Source organism: Falco biarmicus, chromosome Z (genome assembly GCF_023638135.1).
Source record: "Falco biarmicus isolate bFalBia1 chromosome Z, bFalBia1.pri, whole genome shotgun sequence".
NCBI classification, from domain to species: Eukaryota; Metazoa; Chordata; class Aves; order Falconiformes; family Falconidae; genus Falco; species Falco biarmicus.
The window spans coordinates 82,485,185-82,508,138 of record NC_079311.1 but is presented as its reverse complement, the minus strand read 5'-3'; the positions used below and the strand labels follow the sequence as shown (position 1 = coordinate 82,508,138).

At 38.8% G+C, this 22,954-nt stretch overlaps 1 protein-coding gene and 1 long non-coding RNA gene across 2 annotated transcripts in view; both read left to right on the top strand.

Annotated features, from left to right (window-relative positions):
- LMAN1 (lectin, mannose binding 1) overlaps window positions 1–20,549 on the top strand; it is a 21,434-nt gene extending 885 nt beyond the window's left edge. Inside the window, exons 2-11 of the mRNA XM_056323705.1 lie at window positions 1,320–1,381; window positions 2,075–2,174; window positions 6,595–6,718; window positions 7,079–7,137; window positions 7,835–7,967; window positions 9,589–9,779; window positions 9,930–10,000; window positions 14,833–14,986; window positions 15,735–15,856; window positions 17,474–20,549. Coding sequence (XP_056179680.1) covers window positions 1,320–1,381; window positions 2,075–2,174; window positions 6,595–6,718; window positions 7,079–7,137; window positions 7,835–7,967; window positions 9,589–9,779; window positions 9,930–10,000; window positions 14,833–14,986; window positions 15,735–15,856; window positions 17,474–17,510 — 1,053 coding nt within the window. The 3' untranslated portion in view covers window positions 17,511–20,549. The remainder of the gene's footprint in view (window positions 1–1,319; window positions 1,382–2,074; window positions 2,175–6,594; window positions 6,719–7,078; window positions 7,138–7,834; window positions 7,968–9,588; window positions 9,780–9,929; window positions 10,001–14,832; window positions 14,987–15,734; window positions 15,857–17,473) is intronic.
- Window positions 2,181–3,041, top strand: LOC130143068 (uncharacterized). Its single transcript, XR_008819625.1, has 2 exons — window positions 2,181–2,309; window positions 2,415–3,041. It is a non-coding gene; the product is annotated as an uncharacterized LOC130143068 (long non-coding RNA).
- Window positions 20,550–22,954: the final 2,405 nt, after the last annotated feature.

Sequence of the window (22,954 nt, the reverse complement as noted above, 5' to 3'; positions counted from 1 at the left end):
GAAGTCTTGGAAGTCTTGAGGCTTTTTTCTTAAGAGCTAACAATCTGTCTAGCAGGACGGTATATTCCTTTATGTTGTGTTTTAACCCTGGTAGGCAGCTGAGCACCACACAGCTGCTTGCTCACTCCCCCTCTCATGGGATGGGGGAGAAAATTGGAAGGGTAAAAGTGAGGAAAACTTGTGGGTTGAGATAAACATGGCTTAACAGGTAAAGCGGTGTGCTCCAGCAAAGCGAAACAAAGAATTCACTGTTTTCCATCATCAGGCAGGTGTTAGGCTCCAGGAAGAGCAGGATTCCATCATGCATAATGATGACTTACAAAGACAAATGCCGTAATTCTGTGTGCCCTGCTTCCTCTATCTTCCCCAGCTTTTATGGCTGAGCATGATGCCATATGCTCCAGGTTATCCCTTTGGCCAGTTTGGGTCAGCTGCCCTGGCTGTGGCCCCTCAGAGCTTACGCCCCCAAGCCTGCTTACTGGTGGGGAACTGTGAGAAGCAGAAAAGGCCTTGAGGGCTGTGTAAGCAGTAGCTGAAATGTGGCTGTGTTATCAAGACTGTTTACATCATAAAGCCAAAATGTAGTCCCTTAAAATCTACTAGGAAGAAATTTCACTCTATCCCAGCCAAAACCACTACGTTTGAGGAGATGATGAATTGAAACATTGAAGGGGGAAGGGAGGTTAACTGTTGAAATCTTGTGCTCTTTTAGAAACTGGAGTTTATGAATAAACTCCTGGAAGCCACTGGGATAGCACTGCAAATCTGTTCTGCCCTATGTTAGCTTGTCCTCATCCTGTAGCAGTTTAAATAACTGGGGATGTGTTCAACAGACTTTGTTTAGTCTCTGACAGATAGTTCCTGAGGTTTTTGTCATGACTGTGGCAAGGTCAGCAGGTTGTCAACATAGTGTCTGTTTGGATGGTTTTCCCAGTGTTATGTTGCCAAAGTTGAATGTATAAGTCGCCTATTAGTTTCAAGATCTGTATCTTCACTACATACAAATTTCTACTGTCTGTGGCTTTTGCATTTCTATATTTGTCAAATTACTGTAATTGTTAGCATATACAGGAACTTAATTTGTATGAGTTTTTTCACCCCTAACTATTCAAAGAATATAGCAGTCCCTTGCAAAGCACACAGTGTGACGCTGTGACTCAGTCATTTTGCTTTTGTAATCCTGAAGTATAGAAAGAATAAAAACATCTGTGCTTTACTTGTAATGACTTCAAGTGTTTCATCACAGAAAGTCTATCAGTGATGTTATTTAAGTTTCACTTCAAATTAAACTATTGTATTTGTTTGCTGTTTTTTTTTAGAAAAACAATCCTGCAGTGATCGTGGTAGGCAACAATGGAAAACTTCTGTATGACCATCAGAAGTAAGTTTATTTTCAGTGGTAATGATAAATGGTTGCTTTTCAGTGATGAAATTTTGCATGAAATTCTTTGAGAAACTTTATAAAGGTTTCTTTCATATGAAACTTTATTGTTTCCTTTACATTTGAATTTTTCTGTTTGCTAAAACACTGTTTTGTTAGTAACAGCACAGAAACTGGCAACTGATGAATATTTAAATGGCCTGTGTCCTTTGGGGTGGGTGAGTCTGGAGGTACAGACTTTTTACCTCTTCATTGCTTAAGGATATTTTCCACACACAGCTAATAACATCCAATAGATGGAAGTGACTAGCTGAAAGCTAATTGCCCGTTACTGAAATTATTTGATTTCTGTTTTTTTATTGTCGGCAACACACTTGCCACCTTTTTGGATTCTCTGAGAAGAGAGGTGTTTAGCTTAGTTGGTACAGCCTGGACTGTAGCTTATTTCCATCTCAGTTCACAGGGACGGCAATATTCCCCATTACTGCATTCTGTCTATAATTTGTCCTGTGTAGAGCATCTAGTCCTGTTGACCCCAGGCTTCAAAAAAGCTCAGTGCAGTTGTGGGACAGTTTCTGAAAAACTTGCATATTGAAAAACTATCGTGATGTTGCTTAGTGATACACTGATGCTTTTTTGTCTTAGCTGATAAATCATAAGATATAGTTTTATGCAAGTTGTCTTCTTGCATAGTGATGGTTCCACGCAAGCATTGGCATCCTGTCAGAGGGACTTTCGTAACAAGCCCTATCCTGTTCGAGTAAAGACAACATACTACCAAAAAACGTTAACTGTAAGTACTCTGAAATAACATAATTGCTCATGTCTTTCAGGTTAAGTGTGAGATTGTTATGAAAACCCAAAGACCCCATGTGTTAATTCTAATATTCTTAAAAATGTTGAGCTTGGTAGCAGAAGTTCGAAGGAGGTACAGTATGTTCAAATCCTAGATGAGTTCTTTTAGCTACCTTAGTGCATCTAATTTCCTGAGCTGACTTAGCAGGTATTACTGTTTTTTTCTGATGTTACTTAGGTGTCATCTTGCTGACATACTCATATCTGCTCACACCCTCCTGTTGCTTTTATTTGCCTGTAGAGGTGTCCCAAAACCAGCATCTGTTCCTCAGCTTCCCGGTGGTTGAGCAGCTCCTTAACTTGAACGGTATTTCTCAAGCTGATCTGAGAGCTGCAGAGGGCTTCATAGCTGATTGTAAGAGGTTCTTGAAATGTGACTAAAATCTGAGGCTCACTCTTTGACAGCAGATTTAGATTTGCTGCTTGAGGCTTCCCACCTTCCAGAAATAACAGGACTTTAAAGAAGATAGAAACCCATTGGTACAAGGGAGCATTCAAGGGTTCTTGAATACTGTTCACATGACTATGAATTCCTTCTAGATAAGGAAAGAAAAACATTGATGTGGTGTTGGTTGCGATGGCTATAAAGCGTGTGTTTCTTGGCTTCTGATTTCTTCAGAAAAGGTGCCGATAGGTATTAGCCGTAAGTCACACAGCTGTCATTTTGTAGTAGAACTTTTTCTAAAAGTAAACATGAATGCACCTAAAAGAGGGTAGACCTTGCACTGTGTTGTAATGATAAAGGCCATCTGTTACTCTTCAATGAAAATAAAATTTCAGACTCCAAGGCTGCTTTCTTTTTGAATGTGCCTGGTCCTTTCTTATCTAGGAGCTCCTCTGGCCCAAACTGCTAACATTAGCAGTTCAGTAAATGCATCCATAGAGAAGGAGAGAAACTCCCTAAGCTTAGAGTCAGCCTAAGAACAATCAGGGATGAGTCTTCTAGATCATACCAAAAATCTGTGTTGCCTTTACTGGGATGCATACTTTTGATAGACTGGGCTTTAATTATCCCCAAGGCAGGGATTTCTTGAAACACAGTTGATGTTACTACGCCATGATCAGTTATAGAATAGATTAATTCTGTTTGGAAGGGACTTGGAATGGTCATCTAGCCCAACTGCCTGGCCTCTCCAGGGCTGACCAAAAGTTAAAGCACATTGTCAAGGGAATTGTCCAAATGCCTCTTAAATGCTGACAGGCGTGGGGCATTGACCACCTCTCCAGGAAGCCTGTCCCAGGGTTTGAGCACCCTCTTGGTAAAGAAATGCTTCCTCACATCCAGTCTGAACCTCCCCATGCGCAGCTTTGAGCCATTCCCAGGCACCCTGTCCCTGGATCCCAGGGAGAAGAGCTCAGCACCTCCCTCTCCACATCCCCTCCTTGGGAAGCTGCAGAGAGCAACAAGGTTGCCCCTCAGCCTCCCTCTCTCCAAACTAGACAAGCCCAGAGTCCTCAGCCTCTCCTCACAGGACATGCCTTCCAGCCCTTCACCACCTTTGCCCTTCTCTGGAGGCATGTGAGTACCTGAACATCCTTCCTGAAATTGTGGGGCCCAGAACTGCGCACACTGCTCAAGGTGAGGCCATACCGACGATAAATACAGCTACAGAATCACCCCTCTTGAGCCACTGGTTCTGCTGTGTTTGGTGCACCCTAAAATGCAGTTTGCCCTCATTGCTGGATCATTTTGAGCCTGCCATCATCCAACACCCCCAGGTCCCTTTCTGTAGGACTGCTCTCCACTCTGGCATTACTCTGTCCCAGGTGCAGGATCCAGTGTTTCTTATTCAGTTTCATGCCATTGATGATGCCCAATGCTCCAGTCTGTCTAGATCCCTCTGCAGGGCCTCTTGTCCCTTGAGTCAACAGCACCTCCCAGTTTAGTATTATCAGAAGACTTGCTAATGGTAATTCAACTCCTGCATCCAGATCACTGATAAAAATGCTGAACAGCACTGCCTCTAGAATTGAGCCCTGAGGAACGCAGCTGGTGACTAGTCACCAGCCAGATGTACCCCAGTTCAGGTCAAGCCTTTGAGCCCTGCCATCCAGCCAGTTCTTCACCCAGTGCACCATGAACCTGCGTATCTCACAGCTGGACAGCATGTCCAGAAGGATACTGTGAGCGATAGTATCAAAAGCCTTACTGAAATCCAAAAGAACTACCTCCACCACCTTCCCTTCACCCACTGGGTGGATGGCCTTCCTGTAGGATATCAAAGTAGTTAAGCAGGACTTCCACTTCATGAGCCCGTGTTCACTGTGCCTGGTGATTGCATTGTTCTTTAGATGCTTTTCGGTAGCACTCAGTATGATCTTCTCCATATTTTTCCAGTCACTGAGGTTAATCTAACAAGTGTGTAGTTTCCTGGGTCTTCCCTCATGCCCTTCTTGTAAATTGGAATAATGTTTGCTAGCTTCCAGTCAGTGGGGACCTCCCCAGACTCCTAAGACCTTTGCTAGATGGTTGAGAAGGGTCCTGCTGCAACATCCACTAGCTCCTTCCACACTCTGTGATGAATACCATCTGGCCCTGTGCACTTGGGAACATTCAGCGGGTACATCTCGTCCCTTACAATTTTAATGTCCACAAATGGAAAGGTCACCGCTCCTGCAGCCGTGGTCGTCTGACTTGGAGGACCAGGCAGCCCAAGGTCTATATTGGTACAGACTAAGGCAAAAAGAGTTGAATGCTTCTGCCTCTTGTTCATCCCTGTTTGTCAGGTGACTATCTTCAACAAGTGTTGGTCTAATGTTTTCCTTGAACCTCCTCTTACTATTAACGTACTTCAAAAAGCCTTTCTTGTTGTTTGACAGTTGCGTTGACCAGCCAGTTTCAACCCTTGTTGAGCTTTTGCCTTTTGTGTCTTCTCCCTGCATGTGCAAACCATGACTCTGTAATCTGCCTGTGAAGTATGAACTTGCTTCCAGAGATCATACAATTTCTTTTTCCTCTTGAGTTCCAAGAGGATTCTGTGTTCAGCCAAGCCCTGCTTGCTTGACTTCTGACACAATGGGATTGCCTGCTGCTGTGCAAGCAAGGTTCTTAAAAGAAGAGGAAAAGAAAAAAAAAAAAAAAAGTGGCTAAAAACTGACCAACAGTCATGGACCCCTAAGCCCTCAAAAGCAGTTTCTCTGCTAACTGCTTCTTGGGTAGCTTAAACTTTGCTCTCTTGAAATCCAGGTTAGCAACTCTGGTGATGTTTTTTCTCATTCCAACAAATATTTTAAAATCTACCATTTAGTAATTGCTGTGGCTAAGACAGCCATCTACCATCACACCTCCCATGAGTCATCCTGTGTTCACAAATAACAAGTGTAGGAGGGTGCCTTTCCTAGTTGCCTCACTGAGTACATGTGACAAGAAATTATCTTCATCTTCAGGAATTTCCTAGATGTGCTTGTCACAGCACCGTGGTATTCCGAGTTGATGTCTGGAAAGTTGAAATCTCCCATAAAGACAAGGACTGCTGATCCAGGGATTTCTCCTAATTGCCTATAGTGCTAACATCAGTGCTAACATCAGTGCTAACATCCTGGCTAGGTGATGAGTAGTGGATGCCCGCAATGACATCTGCTGTTCTCCATCTCTCTAATCCTCACCCAGAGGCTCTCAACCACATCATCTCTTAACTGTAAGGGCTGTACAGTCTAACCTGTCAGTTATGTATATGTGCAGCTTTTCCACCTTGCTTGCCCTGCCTGTGCATCCTCAACAGCCTGTGCCCTCCATCCCAGCGCTCCAGCTGTGGGACTCATTCTCCCAAGTCTTACTAATACCAATGACATTGTAGCTCTGGGAACAGACCAGGACTTCCAGTTTGTCCCATTTGTCTTATATTGAGTGTGCTGGTGTATGAGCATCTCAGATGTGGTCCTAAACCCTCAGTGTTCCCTGGTTTAGGAGCACATCTTAAATTGATGGCTTTTTTTTTTTAAATAAGATAGTTAACAGCATAAATGTTCCCATTGGCACCCTCAGGCAGTGCTGTGCCATCCCTTGGCTTACGTTCACCTCTCCTGATAGTATCCCTTTCCCCATATGTTCCTTCCCATGCACTAATTTGCCTTGCTGCTTCTTTTAACTGAAATGAATACATTTTTATATGTCTCAATTCTGTGCAGTGTGTCCTCCTAGGTGCTGAACGTTGAATCAGGCCTTTTTTTCCTTTTTAAAGTAGAAAGCTTATGCATTTTCTTTGTATAATGTGTCTTTTCAGAAAAGAAGTAAGTTCTGGTTTCTAGTATCAGATGCCGAGTTACCTGAAAAGTTGTAGTTATGAGCATTACTGTAATCTGACAAAGCAAGTAACACAGATTTATGTAGTAAACATTGTAAGTGTTTATCCTTTTAGGTATTAATTAACAACGGGTTTACTCCGGATAAAGAAGACTATGAATTTTGTGCAGAAGTGCAAGATATAGTATTGCCGTCACAAGGATATTTTGGAATATCTGCAGCAACAGGGGGCCTTGCAGGTAGCAAATGCTAAAAATTGTGACAAATGATGTGGGAACTTGCAGGGCTGATGAGAGAGTTTTTTACTGCTAGTGTTAATCCGTTATACCAGCTTTTTACCACAATGATGTACTTAATCCTCTCCTATTCCCGAATTACTGATATGTGTAGGCCTTTTCCTAGCTGGAGCAGAAGGACTTTCAATGTGTCCCGACAAAGATACTGTGTAGTCTCATTCTCCACTAGATAAACTTTTGGGAGGACTTTGGGAGGATGTTGTTGCCTGAAGATCCTTGGAAGTGCAGGGTTGACTTGGGAATTTGTAATGTTTAGCAGTAGCAATTAACAGTGGGTTTTTTTGTTCTGTTTGTTGAATACAGATGATCATGATGTCCTGTCTTTTCTGACCTTCCAGTTGACTGAGCCCGGGAAGGCAGTAGTAAGCATTTTTGTGCATAATACAGTGTTATTATATGTGTTTTGTATATAGCACCATATAACAATATTTTCTTGGAAGTCGTATTTGGCATCCCTGTTTCAGGGATTTTTGCATCTAGTTGTGCTGTCATCTGTTTTAGAAAAATGAGACTAATGCTGTAATGTTTTGGTAATATTGTAATAGACATTTGCAAGACAAGAATTCTTGAAGCAACACTGAATCAACAAAAATCCTGGTATTTAATCAAAACATGCAGAGAAAACAAACTAAAAAATACACTTTGTTTGAAAGCAGACAAATAATGTTCTTGCTTTCAATTTTGCATACCTCTAGAACAGTTCTGTACTGCTAAACAGGATCTATCCTTGTAAAACTTAGTTTCTTTTTAATCGCAGAAAGTACAAATGTATCAGGGGAAAAAGCTGTGGGTCTCCCTAGGAATGTCTGGTTTCTCACTTCAACTTAATATATTAATGTGCTCCACTAATTGTGTTTCAAATCAGAAATCTGAACAGCCTTGCTGGAGAATAAGTTACGTAGGAGTGTCTGGTTTCTCACTTAAACTTAATATATTAATGTGCTCCACTAATTGTGTTTCAAATCTGAAATCTGAACAGCCTTGCTGGAGAATAAGTTACGTAGGAGTGGTGGAGAACATGAAAAAATCTCTCCCCCACCCCTTGATAATGTTTTAAAGTCAACACCAGATGCAGAAATTCCTCAAAAAGATAAAGAGAAGTATCAAGAAGAGTTTGAACACTTTCAACAAGAACTGGATAAAAAGAAAGAAGAGTTTCAAAAGGAACATCCTGATGTGCAAGGGCAGCCAGGCAAGTTATTTGAGCAATTTTTCAGTTGACAAGAAAAATGTTTACTTTCTGGGATATTCAGAGCTAGGGCCTGATACTCTGATCTTACTAAGCTCCTTCTGATCTTACTTACTTTATTTAAGAATCTTTGGTCTTTCGTTTGCAAAGTGTTTTCTGAAATACAAAGTCCCTTTTGTCATGCCTGGATTGAGAACAAAACAAACCACAGAAACATGATGGGAACAATGAGAATCTGTATGGAACAGTGGAAGAAAGAGAAGGTCATGCATCCCTGGCTGTAAAGTGATGATTAAGGAAGCACAGCCTCTTTGGTTATTTGAAAATTTATTTGAAAGGTCATCTTTTTGGTCTGTTTCTGCACATTCATAGCAAAATCGTTTTTTCCATCTTCTTTTATGGATGGTTATTAAAGGTGGGCTAGTGGATATGCTGAAATGTCCTTCCTTGGAAAATCTTAATGTTTGCCTAATACTGGATATATAGTGAGTTCGGTCAATTTCAGGACCACAGCATTAGCTGGAATACAGTGTTTATTCATGTTGGCTAGTAATGACATTTCAAGCTTGATATTCTTAAAAACTGTGGCTGTTATTTTTACATTTTAAGCTATTGATAAGAAATTTAATGTTGGCTGGGTAAGGCAGAATTGCCCTTTCCACTTGCAGCTCTCAGCAAATACTGGTTTAAAGATATTTCACACTGGAACACTTTTTTACACTGTTTTCAAATTATACTTAATTTAGGAAGATTGCAATAATGACTCTTGCCCACTTTTTTTGAGTGTTTAGCTAAAGTGCTTAGACTTTGTTCTCCTATGGAACATGGTGGGGGTTTTGTTTGTTTGCTTGGATAGGTTTATTTATATTTTAGAGCTAGGCAAAAAAAATCTACTGATCTGAAAATGTAATGGAAGCCAGTCTGTATCTTGCTTTTGTGGATTGAATTGGCTGTATTTGAATGCATACATATCAGGAATGTACTGTGGGCATCTGGACCTGAAATTTCAGGTTGTCATTTTTTTTGCACAGTGGTAAGTTGTGACTGTTCCAAGGGTCCTACACCATTTTATCTTCATCTGTGCTTTTGGAATATTGTCCAGCCTTCCATTGAGAAGAAAGAACAATCTTTTTGCCACATAGTCTTTTGGCCTTTCTTTCTGGATGTTGAAGCTGTAGAGGAACTTGCTCAAAATGTGCAGTCACTTGTCTATTTCAAGCTACATTTTACACCTTACTTTTTGTAAAAAGTAGCTGTTACTTAATATCTGCAAATCTCCTCTGAAGGGTAGTTGGTAATGCAGTGCTAGCTTATGCAAAAAATTATGCCTCCTAGTAATAACAGCATCTTGTTTCCATTATTTTGCACGTTGCCACTGTATTAAAATAGGAACTCTGAGATGGAGTCTGGGTTTGAATGTGTGGTTATCTCTGTTCATTTGTTGTGATCCCATTTGGGTATCCTTTGCCGTGGCAATGGTGATAAATAAACATCAAATACATGAAATTATCAGAAAAAAAGTAATCCGTGTGGTAACTTGAAGGGTGCAAGAAAAATGATACAGTGCAACTTAAGAGGAATGCATGTATGTTAAGAACTACCTGTACTTTTTCCTTAACAGCAGATGATCTTTTTGAAACTGTAAGTGATCGTGAGCTGAGACAAATCTTTGAGGGGCAGAATCGAATTCATCTTGAAATCAAACAGCTTAATAGGCAATTGGACATGATTCTGGATGAGCAGAGGAGATACGTCTCTGCAGTCACAGATGAGATTGCTAAAAGAGGAGCTGGTTTTCCAGGTCAACAAGGACAGGTAAATTAGAAAAACAACAGCAAACAAACAAAAAAAACCAAACCCAAAAAACACTGTGATTGACAGCTCAGCCTAATTTCAACAGCATGATTGATTTGCTTTTTCTGAGATATACTGATCTTTTTCTCACCCACCCTTTACACCCTCCAGGTTTCGCACCAAGAGATTGAGACAGTTGTGAAAACTCAAGAAGAGGTCATTAGACAAGTAAATGAAATGAGGTAAATACTTCCTAAATATTAAGGCTGTGTTTTGAATTTTATGTTATTTTCCACCTTTTAAATCCTATTTATTATTTCAGTAGGAGAATACTGACAAACTTCTCTGTGAAATTGAAATTTCTGTCAGTTCTGTAGTGATAAATTTCTGCATACATTTAATTTCTATAACTAAATGAACTCAAATAATATAATTAAGTTCATGTCCCTAGGGTGGCTAAGCCCCCTAATTTGCCTTTTTTAATTATTATTTATTTTTTATTGTAAGATTCTAGTTGAACAAGTAAGTCCAGTCCCTCTAAAAAAAATCGATTTCTGCTAATGTGATAACCTGCTACCTCATGAAAGGTTGTTGCTCTGATTTTGAAGTATTGATAACACAATGAGCATAAATGCCTTCAACTTAGAGCTAGTGAACCAGAAAAAAGTGTATTGGAGTATCTTGTTGATATACTCAATCTACTCCTGATATCCTGATTTTATTTTTTATTATTATATAATATTATTAGTCTATAATATTATACTTGGACAATATTATATGAGATATATTTGAAGTTTTGCTTAATGTAAACAACCTGTAAAGGCATGTAAGTAATTGTGAGAAGTAGTTCTGTACAAATGAAATTGTATATGCATTTAATAAGAATTGTTGAGATTTATTGCTTATTCCTCTAATTACATTTTTTGGGGGGGCGTTAAAGTAGTTCTTTCTTCAATATACACATATATTTTGTCTTTTGAGTTTTTTCCCTTATTCTGTTGTGACTGCCTAAAGCTCATATATTGATTATTGCTCCATAGGGGTCTCTTTAAGTGTTAGTGATTTGTGTGTCGCAAAAAGTATGTATAGTTTTATGTCGAGTCTCTCAGAATTCCAGTGTGTATAAGCATTGGAGAGGCCTCTTCTTTTTTTTTTTTTTCTTCTTTTTCCTTTCCCTTGTAGATTAACCTTTTTCTATCAGTAGGAGTAGGGCTAGGCCTTGAGAGAGTGTTGCTTCTTGATGGCAGCTGAAACAAGGGTCAGATATGGAAAATATTTAATGTCCTTTCTTGGCCTGAACTTTGAATAATAAAGGGACAAAAAGTGCAGTTTCCACAGTCCTGCACCAGTGAAGGAGTAACTTAGCCCATCAGTACAGTCAGGGGACTGATCAGCTGGAAAGTGGTTTTGCAGAAAAGAACTTGAGAATCCTGGTGGACAAGAAGTTGGATGTTGGGCAGCAATGCACTTGTACAGGAAAGACAACTGGCAGCATCCTAGGCTGAGTATTGCCGTTGGGTTGAGGGGGATGATTCTTCCTCTCTACTCAGCACTGGTGACACCACATCCGGAGTCCTGTGCCCAGTCCTGGGCACCCTGGTACAGAAGGGGCATGGACATACTGGAAGGAGTCACGTGAAGGATCATGAAAATGATTGAAGGGTTGGAGCATTTGTTGTATAAGGAGAGGCTGAGGGAGCTAGGATTGTATAGCCTGGAGAAAAGGCTTGGGGGTATCTCATCAGTGGGTATAAATACATGACCTTGGATGTGGTGAGGGTGATAGAAACAGGCAGACTCTTCTCACTGGTACCCAATGACAGAATGAAAAGCAACAGGCACAAACTCAAATACAGGAAATTCTGTGTAGACCTGAGAAACTTGTGAGAGTGATGGAACACTGGAATAGGTTGGTTGCCCAGAGAGGTTTTGCAGTCTCCATCCCCGTAGATACCGGAAACCCAACTTGACTAAAAATTCTGTGGTTTGTTAGGTGCTAAGACACACTGTCATACAGCACTTAAGGGGAAAAGAAAAAAAAAAAAGGACACTAATACTAAATTACTGTAACTTACACTTAGATTGTGTAGTAAACACACAAATGTGTTTTTCACGTCCCAGTGTATTGTGTAGACTGTTTTAGTAATCTTATCCCCATTTCTTGTAGGTTAGAGAAAATTTGAGTGTGTTGATTGGTTCTTTTGTCAGAGGAGTTTCTGCCAGCGAACTTCCTCAGGAAATCCTGTATCTGCAGGGATGCTTACAAGTTCCCAAGTGATTAATAATGGTGCTTTTTAAGATGCAGTTTTTAAAATTGATGGAGAGGTATGCTGTAGCTTTTCAAACCATGTTACCAAATGAAGTGAAAATCTTATCTTCTAGGTACTATACTGCTAAAATGTATTTGAGAAAATTCCTGTGTTTGGTAGAGGTGCCTGAGTACTGCTTCTAAGACATTCTACAATTGCTTTCTTTAGCAGGAATGGCTTTAAGTTGGTTTAACTCTTCATTTATAATAGTTAAAACATTCCTTACCTTGGGCTTAAAAAAAAGAGAAAAACAATTACTACAGCTGTTTTTTTCCTGGGCAGCTCTGAGTGATTTATCTAAGTAGGTCAGGTTTTTTGTAGAATGAAGATTAGAGTGCTCCAATTTTGCACTTGTTCTTCCATGAAAGCTTTTAATGTTAATATTCTTGACAAATCTTTATGCCTTGCAAGCAAATTAGATTTTCTTGTTAGCATTGGCAGTCTGTCCTTTTAGTGACTTACTAGGTAGGAGTTTGCGTAACATCATCTTCATACTTTTCTTAGATTAAAGAAATGTTTTATTTATAGATAAAAACAAACAGCCTGCTGTTGCATTGCTGGTCATCTTGGAGGAAAAGGACTTACTAAGTAATTTTCTTGTCAAGATTTGTGGATTTCTTAATCATCTGATTATAGAAGAATCTTGCATGAAAATAGAGTAGAAGCTATCAGCATGGTATTGTTTGTGCAAATGTAAATGTAAATTAAATTTGATATAGACCATGTCTATTTAAGAAGTTATTTTGCTTTTAACAAACAGTGGATCAGTCTGGGGGAAGGTGGGTGTGCAGATTTCTGTTAATTGCATAGGGTGGTGGTATTAGGAGGGAGAGGAACAAAATGAGTGTCACACATGTTCTAGCACAGAAAATAGCAGGGCAAGATAAACAATATGATGGATGTGGACGGGCAGAATTGGTGTCAGCATTTATTAGGCAGTGGTCATGATGGTGGTTGCATGGGTTTGCATGGGTCTTTTAAGAAAAAAAACCTTCTGGTGAAAAACCTACTTCTAAAATAAGTTATTGTAACACTAATTCCAAGTACAGGTAAATATTAATAAATAATTAATAAAACAACAATACAAAAAATAAAATAATTTCTGGGTAATTTATATGCTAATTTAAGTCGGATACAGAGGAGGGTTTTTTTGCGTTCATTTTGTGTTCCAAACCAGAAATGTAGAATGAGAGGTGAGAGAGCTGCTTTGATTAGTTTTGTTTGAAGAGGCTTACAGAAGCAAGCAGCTGGGTTTTGGTAACTTCTTTTGATAACTTTGCAATATTAAAACTGAGCTTATTGAGGTAAACATTGAGAGTTTTGCAGAATTCCATGGGTAACTCCATCTGGCCTAGAGTGCAGTATATTATCCAGAATACCCAAACATGTAACAGTGGAAAGTGATTGATCTAATGTGTGCTTGGAACTAGGTTTGACAGGAAAGGGTGAATTCTTTGATCTTTTTGTTACTGAAGGTGAAAAGAAAATATTTTTTTGGTTATGTGGGAAGTGTGCAGAATCCTGTTAGTCTAGTATATTAAGTTGATTTGTGTGATTAAAGTGATATTTTTAAGAAAAAATGGTAGTCTTTAGTGTGAAGAAAAGTATATTGTTAATCCAGCATTTAGTAGGGGCCATAATTACTAAAAGCTTTATTTTTAAAGTGGTGTATCTCCAACTTGATATAATTGTGTAGATGAATTTAGTGTGTGGCTTTGACTTAGTTATGTGATTGCTTCAAGTGATTTAAACAAGCGGCCTAGTTCTTATAATGGAGCAAAAGTTGCTGTAATACTAATACAGTATACCTATGCTTGCAATTTTTACTTCTGGAGAGTTACCATTCTATGGTAAATTGCTGACCACTGTACAGAGGGTTAGGACTGCACCTTGAAGGCATTGAAGTAAGCTCTCATCTGAACAAAATATAAAGTTTTAAGTAAATTAAAAAGAAATCCAAATACATTTTTATTTAGTCTGTTAATAATGGAGAGTTTAACATTCATATGATAAGTATTTTAGCTGTAGAATAATCCTCTTTGCTACTGAAAAGAAACATCACTGTAGGGGAAAATTATATAAACATTGATTAGAGATTAAGGGTGGTTTTTTTCTCTCATTGACTAGTTTACCTCAAACAAAATTAGTTATGGAGCCTCAACTTTTTATGGATTTAATTTGATTTGTTGTAGAAGCAAAATTAATTCACATGAACACAATATTAAGTATTATGACAGTGCATATTCAGAAATGAGTTTCTCATATAAATGATAATCATGAAACAAGGATGTATCTAAATCTTTTCTTATCCCTAAAGCCTCTTCCTTATTTTTATTTCTTACATGACTGCTTTTATTTATTTATTTTTCAAACAGCTTTTGGTTTTCTTCAAAGATTGCATTAAACTCTGCTTATCCTAAAGCCTTGGCAAGAGCCTCAGATAAAACTACTTGTCTTAGACTTCATCAGTCAGGCAAAGCAGATGTCTAGCAATAGAATATTTGCCAGATCTTGTTTTCAGCATGACTTTGGGAGGTGGTGCACTGTACAAATGGAAACTGTGTGCAGAATTAATTATTTTTTAAAAATAATAGCTTAAGGAATTATTTCTTGAAGGTGTTCTTCGAAGCTAGAAAAAATGTCTTCTGCTTTTTGGGGCAACTATGCATTTCAAACTAATTTTAAAGGACTAAAAAGTGTCCAGAATAATTGCTGTTTGTGGAAAAGCTGTTCTGTGCTGAAAGATGTTTTGTGGTTTGTTTCAGAAATTCCATGGCTGATACTCTGAAGTTGATCAGTGGAGCTCAACATCCTGGCTCAGCTGCAGGAGTCTATGAAACAGCTCAGCACTTCAATGACATCAAAGAACACCTCCATGTAGTGAAGAGGGACATTGAGCATTTAGTACAACGAAATATGGTAATTTATGTGCTGGTAGTGTAAAGCGTGACTGTAATGCTTCCTTATTTGGCTGTTAGTGAAAAGCTAAGATGAGCCAGCATGCAATTTACAGAGCAATTAATCCTTCATTAAGCTGCTTCGCTAAAACTGCACTGCCTTGACCTACCTGCATGATCTGTGTCTTGATGAGAAGTTTTGCACAAAGAGCATGACTTTTAGTCTAATTTCCTGTGGAAACAAGGTCAAGCAATTAGGTTTTCTGCATGCTCTTTTTTGTGTTTGGCCCCCTACTTTGACAGCTCTGTGTAGAGGAGATTCTATGTTGCTTTTGCACAGAAGGGAGAGCTTTAATCAGGGGAAGCTCTTGCAGATTCTGCTTAAGATCTTCAAGTGTGACAGGTGACTGCATTCATGTTCAGGTGCACCTTAGTCTAGCCTGAGTAGCAATTAAGCTGAATTAGCTTGTGGTCCCATAGAAGGTTCTTGATTTCTGGGTTAATTTACTAATGATTTGTTCTTTCCCCTGTAACCTCAAATTAACATTGGTCAGTTTATCTGAGAAACATAAAGGTGAAAAGGGGAAAATGAGACCAGGAGTAGGTTTGATTTTTCAGAGTAGTGTCATTTCTGTCTTGTTTTCTGCTTGTGTTCCAATTTTTCAATCATGTTGCAAAGGCCTTTTGTTTCATTTCTTACATTTAAGTCTTTTGATGGCATGCATGTCTTGTTTGCTCTTTTCTCAAATACTGTTTTTCCTGGTTTTTAGCCATCTAGTGAGAAATTGAGGTGTCCAGACTTGCCACCTTTTCCATCGTGCTTATCTACAGTGCACTTCCTCATATTTGTAGCAGTGCAAACAGTGTTATTCATTGGTTATATCATGTATAGGTGAGTATGTTTTTGTTTAAAGACAACAGGGCAAATGTTTTTTAAAACTTCTGACTGGAAATGCAATTACGATGATATGTTACATTAATCTTTAAAACATTTAGATTGGAAGAGATTGTGGGAGGTCTGTAGTTCAACCCCTTCCTAGAAGCTGGGTCAGCACTGAATTCAGACTGGGTCACTTAGTGTTCAGACTGGTCAGGTCTTACAAACCTCCCAAGAATGGAAATTTTACCAGTTATGGACCCCATCGGAAATGTTAAATTACCATAGCGAAGTTTTTATTCTCCCCCCATCCCCATGGTTTATCTAGAGTGAACCTGTCTGGTTTCAGTTTGACTGTTGTATCCGTAAAGAAATGGTCCTTGTCTCCTCAGTAGCATCTTGTGGGTGTTAGAAAACTGCTGTTAGACTGCTTGAAGCTGCCTTCTGTCCAGGGTGAACAAGCTCACCCGGTTCCCTTGCTTTTCTTCTCTTTGAGGCATGTTCTTCAGCTCTGGACCAGTATCTTTGTGGTCCTGTGCTGGACTTACTGAAGTTTATTAATAATTCTAACAAAATCTGATGTGATTTTATTTTTTTTTAATTTTTTTTTTTTTGCTATGTGTATCTACAAGCTATTTATCCCCTCTTACAGATTCCTTAGGGAACTTTTTTTGCGATACATATCCTTTCATCCCTTTCCTACATATGAAACTGATAGTGTATGGACTTTTTTTTTTCTTCCTAAACTAAAACTAATTGGGATGTTTGCTCTCTTCCTCCTTCTTGCAATGGTTGTAGTATTAAAATTAAATTTGTGCTGATGGAAAGGAAACCCTATTGAGAGTAAAGACTTACTTGGTCATCTTCCCTCCTGATTCTTACACACACTATCAGGATAAGGAGTAGGGACCAAAATAGCTGCATTGCCCTTCAAGGAGAAAATGTGGTTTGCTACATCTATGGAAGGATAATTGGTATCAGTATAAGGCCAGTGCTGCTGATTGCACCAACTTCTATTGTGTGTCTGCTTCTCTACGGAGTGGAGAGAGTGCATTTCTTATGTATGTCATGTTATGCCATCAACTGGAAAGATGGCTTCTAAGACAAGTGAGGAACTGGTCCTCCAGTTCTTTGTGATGCCCTTGCCGCATTAGTGTCTGTGTGCTCGATTCACACTATATATATATATATCTCTCTCCATAAAGAGAATTAAGTATATTCCATGCCAGAAGGAAAAGGCAATCCCATGTCAAGTAAATTCTTTCACTGCTTGATTGCATGTTTCTTTTTTGAGGCTAATTGGATACTGAGAAGCTGTAGAAAATTAAAAATCAGTTTGTACTTTTTTCTTTTCTTTTCTTTCACATTTTCTGGCTTCTTTCCAGAATGATTTGTTTCCTTCTGTGTCTGTTGCAAAATTGGAACTACAGTGATGCTGCCAATGTCCTTGTAAATAGAAAAAGTTATGTCCTGTTTTTGTGATGTGACTTATATTTGATTTCCCTAAGTGTATGTTGACAAAGGATGGAATATTTTTAATTCCCAAATAAAGGAAATATTTATTTATTTAAATCAGTCAGCTAGTTTTATAGTATAGGTACTTAAGGAACTCTCTTCTGCTTTTTCTTTCAGAAGTCAACAGGAAGCAGCAGCCAAAAAATTCTTTTGATGACCTGTTCCTTTTGTGTGTACATAACAGCAGTATGTATGCACAGAAAATTATACACTTTTGTAAATGAGGGAAATTTTAGTGTTTGATATATTTCAATATTGTAAATTATTGAATTTTGTTAGTTTAAATGAGAACTCATTTTGTTTGTTCATTCAAAGTTAAAAACAGACTGGGGAGCAGTGGAGCAAACACGAGATAGGAGAAGACTGTGGATCCTATCTAAGTCTGTGTTTTCAGCTAACTTTCTCATAAATACTGGGAGGCAGATGCCATATTCCTCTTTTGTTAAGATTTCAGGGGAAGGAATTGAAACACCCAGATTTGGTGATAATTAATTATGAGAATTGCAGGTGATGATCTATGCAGAAAGCTTGCCTCTAAGTGTTGTGACATACCAGTTTAAAAAAAAACAAAACAAGCAAACAAACACCACCACCCCCCCAAAAAAAAGCGAACCACCACCTTTAAAAAAAACAAACCAAACCAAAAAGAAAAACAAAACAAAAACATCAGCAAAAAACCCTCCCTCAATAACTGGTTGTTTTGGGGTTTTTTTGGGATGGGGGTCAGAACCTGTTACAAACATTTCATTTGTTTACCTTGGATTTAGTAAGAATTGGTTAATCCTAACTCTTTGTTAAATATAGATACTTTTAAAAGTGTGGACACAAAGACAGGCCTTCAACAGTCTGACTGCTGATACCTGACATAGAAAACAAACTAGACAGAACCAGCAAACAAAGGCTTATCTCCTTATTTTGGGTTTTGGTTTTGGGCAGTGAGAGAAAACATGATAAAACAGTTCAAGTATATTGTGGAACTGATTTCTTTCTTCTAGCTTCAAGTCTGTCTGTAATTTTCTGTGGATATCTGTGGAACTTTCTGAGCAAAGATATTATTGCTTTGTACCTCTTCAATTCTGATTTTATTAATGATGTATTTAGTGTATTAATATGTCTTTACTTTTATAAAGCTGTCTTGTCTTTCATGTGTCAAATACAGATGCTTTGATTTACATCTTGACATGGCAAGTATTCTAAACTACAGGTATTGATTGAGTGTTAACCCACTTCTTCACAAGCTGTTGCTTCAGACGTGTTTGTTAATCTGAAAGCTACTGTAGAACCAATATTGTGTGTCAATTCCTGCTTTAATATCAAAAGCATAAGACTGAACATGTGCTTTTGATATTGTTTATCAGGTGAACGTTTGCTTCAGGAAAGAAAGAAAGCAGAGAGCCCAAATTAGGAATGTGAAATTAATTAATTTTGCCTTGTTTATACATCTGTGGTAACTTTGTCCTTGAATGGGGTGTGTGTGTGGAGTTAGAATAGGGGGTTTTTGATTTGTTTGGTTGGCTTTTTTAATTCTATGAAATACACAAATGCATCAAGATATTTTCACTTCTAATTATTGTTTGTCTGAATCTGCAAAAATTATCTGGAATCTAGCATACTGCTACTGTATTCCTACAGTCTGCTCCCTTGGAGTGTAACACATACTGCCAAATTCACTGTAATGAAGAACACTTCAGTATTGTGCCTGTCAGTTTGGAGAAATGATAAATCTATGCAATATATTTTGTTACTTAAAATACTGTCTCCAAAAAGTGCATGTCTGTGCTATGGCAATAAAATTATACTACCTGCACCACCTATTTACAGGTGTACAGTATGTAGTATACTGTAATTGGTATAGATTCATTTCTAAATTGGAGAAGATTTTGCTGTACTAATTGGAGAAACTACTGCCTCAAGCTAATCTTGCTGGATAAATAGAGTAAAGGGGGGGGGGGGGGGATGGGGGGGACCCACAAACTTTTCAGATAAGCCAGAATAACAGGAGTAGGAATTTATCCATTCAGTTCTTTCAACACCAGCAAATATTTACAGGTGCCTTGAGTCTAAGCTATTACAACTCTGACTCTTCTATACTGAACTTAATATATTTTCTTAAATTGTTCTGAAAATGTACACTGTTGTTCCTTTCAATTGCAAGCCTTCCTGTGTCAGTGCAACACCTAAACAGAACTCTCTCACAGCAGGTTTTGTGAGACCCTTTATACAGAAAGGCTAACAATTGTATTTTGGTAAGTCGGTGCATATATCTGACGTAATGAGGAACAGCTCTAATGTGTCAGCTGGAGGAAGCCTGTATTTTTTGTTACTGTGAATTTATCCAACCATAATTTTGTTTTAAAGCTGTAGCAGCCCGTATTTTTGTCTGTTTTGTTAGAAGGCTGGGGATGGTGTCTAGGCCTGCAATTGTATCTTCAGTGTGAGGCTCAGCTTGTGTGTTATGCTGCTAATAGATCTGACATACCTCCCACGTGCAACTAGGAAACTTTTGTATTAGGGAGCAGAAGGTCTAAAGTGTAATATCCCAAAAGTGGTAACTTTGCTTCATGCTTCATTTCACAGTCATCTCTCCTTGGAACTTTCATATTGCTTCGTCACTCACTGGATCAAAGGAAAGCTCCCAATTGCCCAGCTTAAATTTTGTCCTGTCTGTTTTGGAAGTGATAGCAACAAATTTGGACTTTAAGAATGTGTCAGTCAGTGTAGCCTCCTGTTACGGCTGGCTACTAGAAGTTTCAACACTGACTGTGTTTGATTCTTATGAACTAAGATTTCAGGACTAGGAGGAGAAGACGCATTGGAATCCAGTTTGATAATACAGGGGAGAACAAGTCTAATAATTGTATTTGAAGTGTGGATGACAAGTAGCGAATATTTGGCAGTGACAAGAGAATCTCATTGTACTCATCAGGGTGTATTAAATACATGGTCATAGCTGAATCTTTCAGAAGTAAAACTTACATTATGGTTTGTAAATTAACTAACTTCCTGTTTCAAGAAAAGCTGACATTTATCAATGCATCAATTACTGTAATACCAGACTGTCTACTCTTGGTGGTGGTGGTTTTTTTTTAAATTCAAACAGCTGACATTTTCATGTTTGTTTCTGACTAATGTAAATTGACACTTGGGAGTTCAGAGATAACCTTATCTGAATAAAGATGCATATTTTTAGTAAGTTTTTTTCTTTTAATTTGGTACATGTCCATGAAATCCAAGCAAGTGTATTTGAAGCATTCTTTACCCTGTGTTGTTCAGAAAGTTTGAACGCTTTGAGATCTGGGTTCAATCCTATCTGATACTGGAGAGCTGATGGCATTCAGAGGCTGAGGCTGCACCTGTATTGAAGAGACATGACTGCTGATGGTTACAAAGGTATGCTGAATCCAGCCTGGGTTCATTCTGTGTGAAGGGATTATATCCTCTGCATTGCAGTCTAATGCAAGAGTGAATCTAACCTAAAAGATTTGCTGAAAAGCTTGTGTTGCATATTGGACTTGCCTTCAGTAGTAGACACTTGGGTCAAAATGTAAAGTAGTACATTTCCTTCTGTGTCTTAACAGCAAATTGAGTTGCTTGCTGGCTGCTTTGAGAATACAGAGTACCACATTTTTGTGAATTGAAGACTGCTTGTATCTCTGAAGTTTGTTCTTCAGATTCCCCAAACTGCTCTGCTGTCACCTGGGTGCTCTGCTCCTGTTTGTTGGAATACAGTGTGCCTACCCAAAACAAGTCAGTCTGTCTCCTTGTGGTTGTTTTGTTTTGTGTGTTCTATCCAGTGTGTGTCTGTGGTAACCTCCCACAGGAAGATTACAAATTCCCTCATGGATCATCACTTTCCCCCAGCCAGGAGCAGTTTCTCTAATAGGTGGAGGAGAGGAGTCTTTAATTGAATCTGTTCAAGCTGAGAAAGCCCTAAAATACTTGCTTCTGTCTTTCTGTGCAAGTGATCTAATGTTCTGACTTAGATAAAAGGTGACATCCTCTTCTAGAGGGGTGAAGCAGTGCGGGAGAGTCTTGGTCCTCTCAAAGAACACTTAAGATACTTCTGAATCAATGTGGTTGGAGTTGTCTGCTGTGACTTGTGTTTTGGGAACACAGTCTGTAGAGAAGGCTGGGAGCTGGATGCTTGCCTGCCTGTAACATTTTTGTGCTGGCCTCCCTATGAGGCTTTTAGGTTTTGCTCTTTGTGATTTGCCTGTTACGAGAGTCTGAATTCTATTCTGGTGTTGGAGATGCCTGCATTCTTCAGGTATGGAATGCAGACTCTTTTCATTGTACCCATGTCCATCAGATAAAACAGAAACTGAGCCTTTAGTTTTTATTTCACTTAAGCTAGAGGGAAAGGAGGCTGATTTAAAGCAAAGGAAGCAACAACATGAGTATTTGTTCAGCAGCTGTCTGTATGTTGTCATTAAGCCTGTGATCAGCAAAAAGCAGCAAGTGGTTACTGACTTCCAGGCAACAGGTAAAGCACCTGCCAGGAATGGGAATTATTCTGGAGGTACTGGTCCCTGTTGATACCCAAGGTTTAAAACTTGATGCTTTAGGTAATCTGTAAGCAATTAGTTCCTTATCAGTGTTTATTCATTATTTCTGTACACAGATTTGTGTTAAATATCTAAACCCACAACGAAATGAGCAATTCACTAGCAAGCTATGTGATGTCTTCAGAAGTTCAGTCACTAGGCTTTTTTTTTGTGTATGTGTTTCTCATCAGTTTCCAGTGCCAATAGGGCCAGTAACTTTTCAAGCGCTTTTTGCTGTCTTGAATTTCAAATCTAACATTGAAAAGCCTTTTGCTGTTAGGAACGTTCATAAGACCTCTCAAGACCTGGTAGGCAAGATCTCTCAGGTTCTCAGCAATCCCTTCTCAAGCCAGTTTTCAGCTTTCTTGCCTTCCCAGTCAATTCTGTGAAAGCATCTCTTCTAGGCAGAAGGTGGTGTTAACACTTCTGTAGGGATCAAAGTCTCTACAGCCAAGACTTGTGCCCAAAGTTAGCAAAGCTTCTCTCCAGTAAAGACAAACAGCACAAAGTTTACAGATACACTCCCTGTACTCTTAGAGAAGACTGAAACATAATACTGGAAAAATCAGTGCTGCATGTTGTATTTGTGAAGTGCCCAGTGGTGCTCCCTGTTCTGGTCAGGAGAATTTTACATAAAGATGAGCCAGCTGCTGCAAGTGGACTCGAGGCATTTGGCACTGAGTAGTGATGTCGCAGGACAACATTCTAGCATTTCATCAAGTAGCTGTCAAAACACATTTATTTAGAGGAAATACTAACCATCAAAAGTTAGATTTATCTGCTCTTAAACTTGTGTCATAGCATGCTTTTCTGTGATGTGTCCTGTACTGTTACTGAACTCATCTGTGCTTTAGGATCAGCATGTAAACGGTGGCAATATGTTAGTTTAACCTGTTCAATGGCTTTTGCAAGCTGCTGAAAACCTCTTTGTGATCTGTACATGGTTCATGCAGTGTTTCTTGGCCCCTTTTGTGCCACATACTTGTGTTAAGATACAGCTTGGCTGTGGAGCTGAAGCAGATCGAGAAGATAATCTTACAGCTGCTGCTGTCTG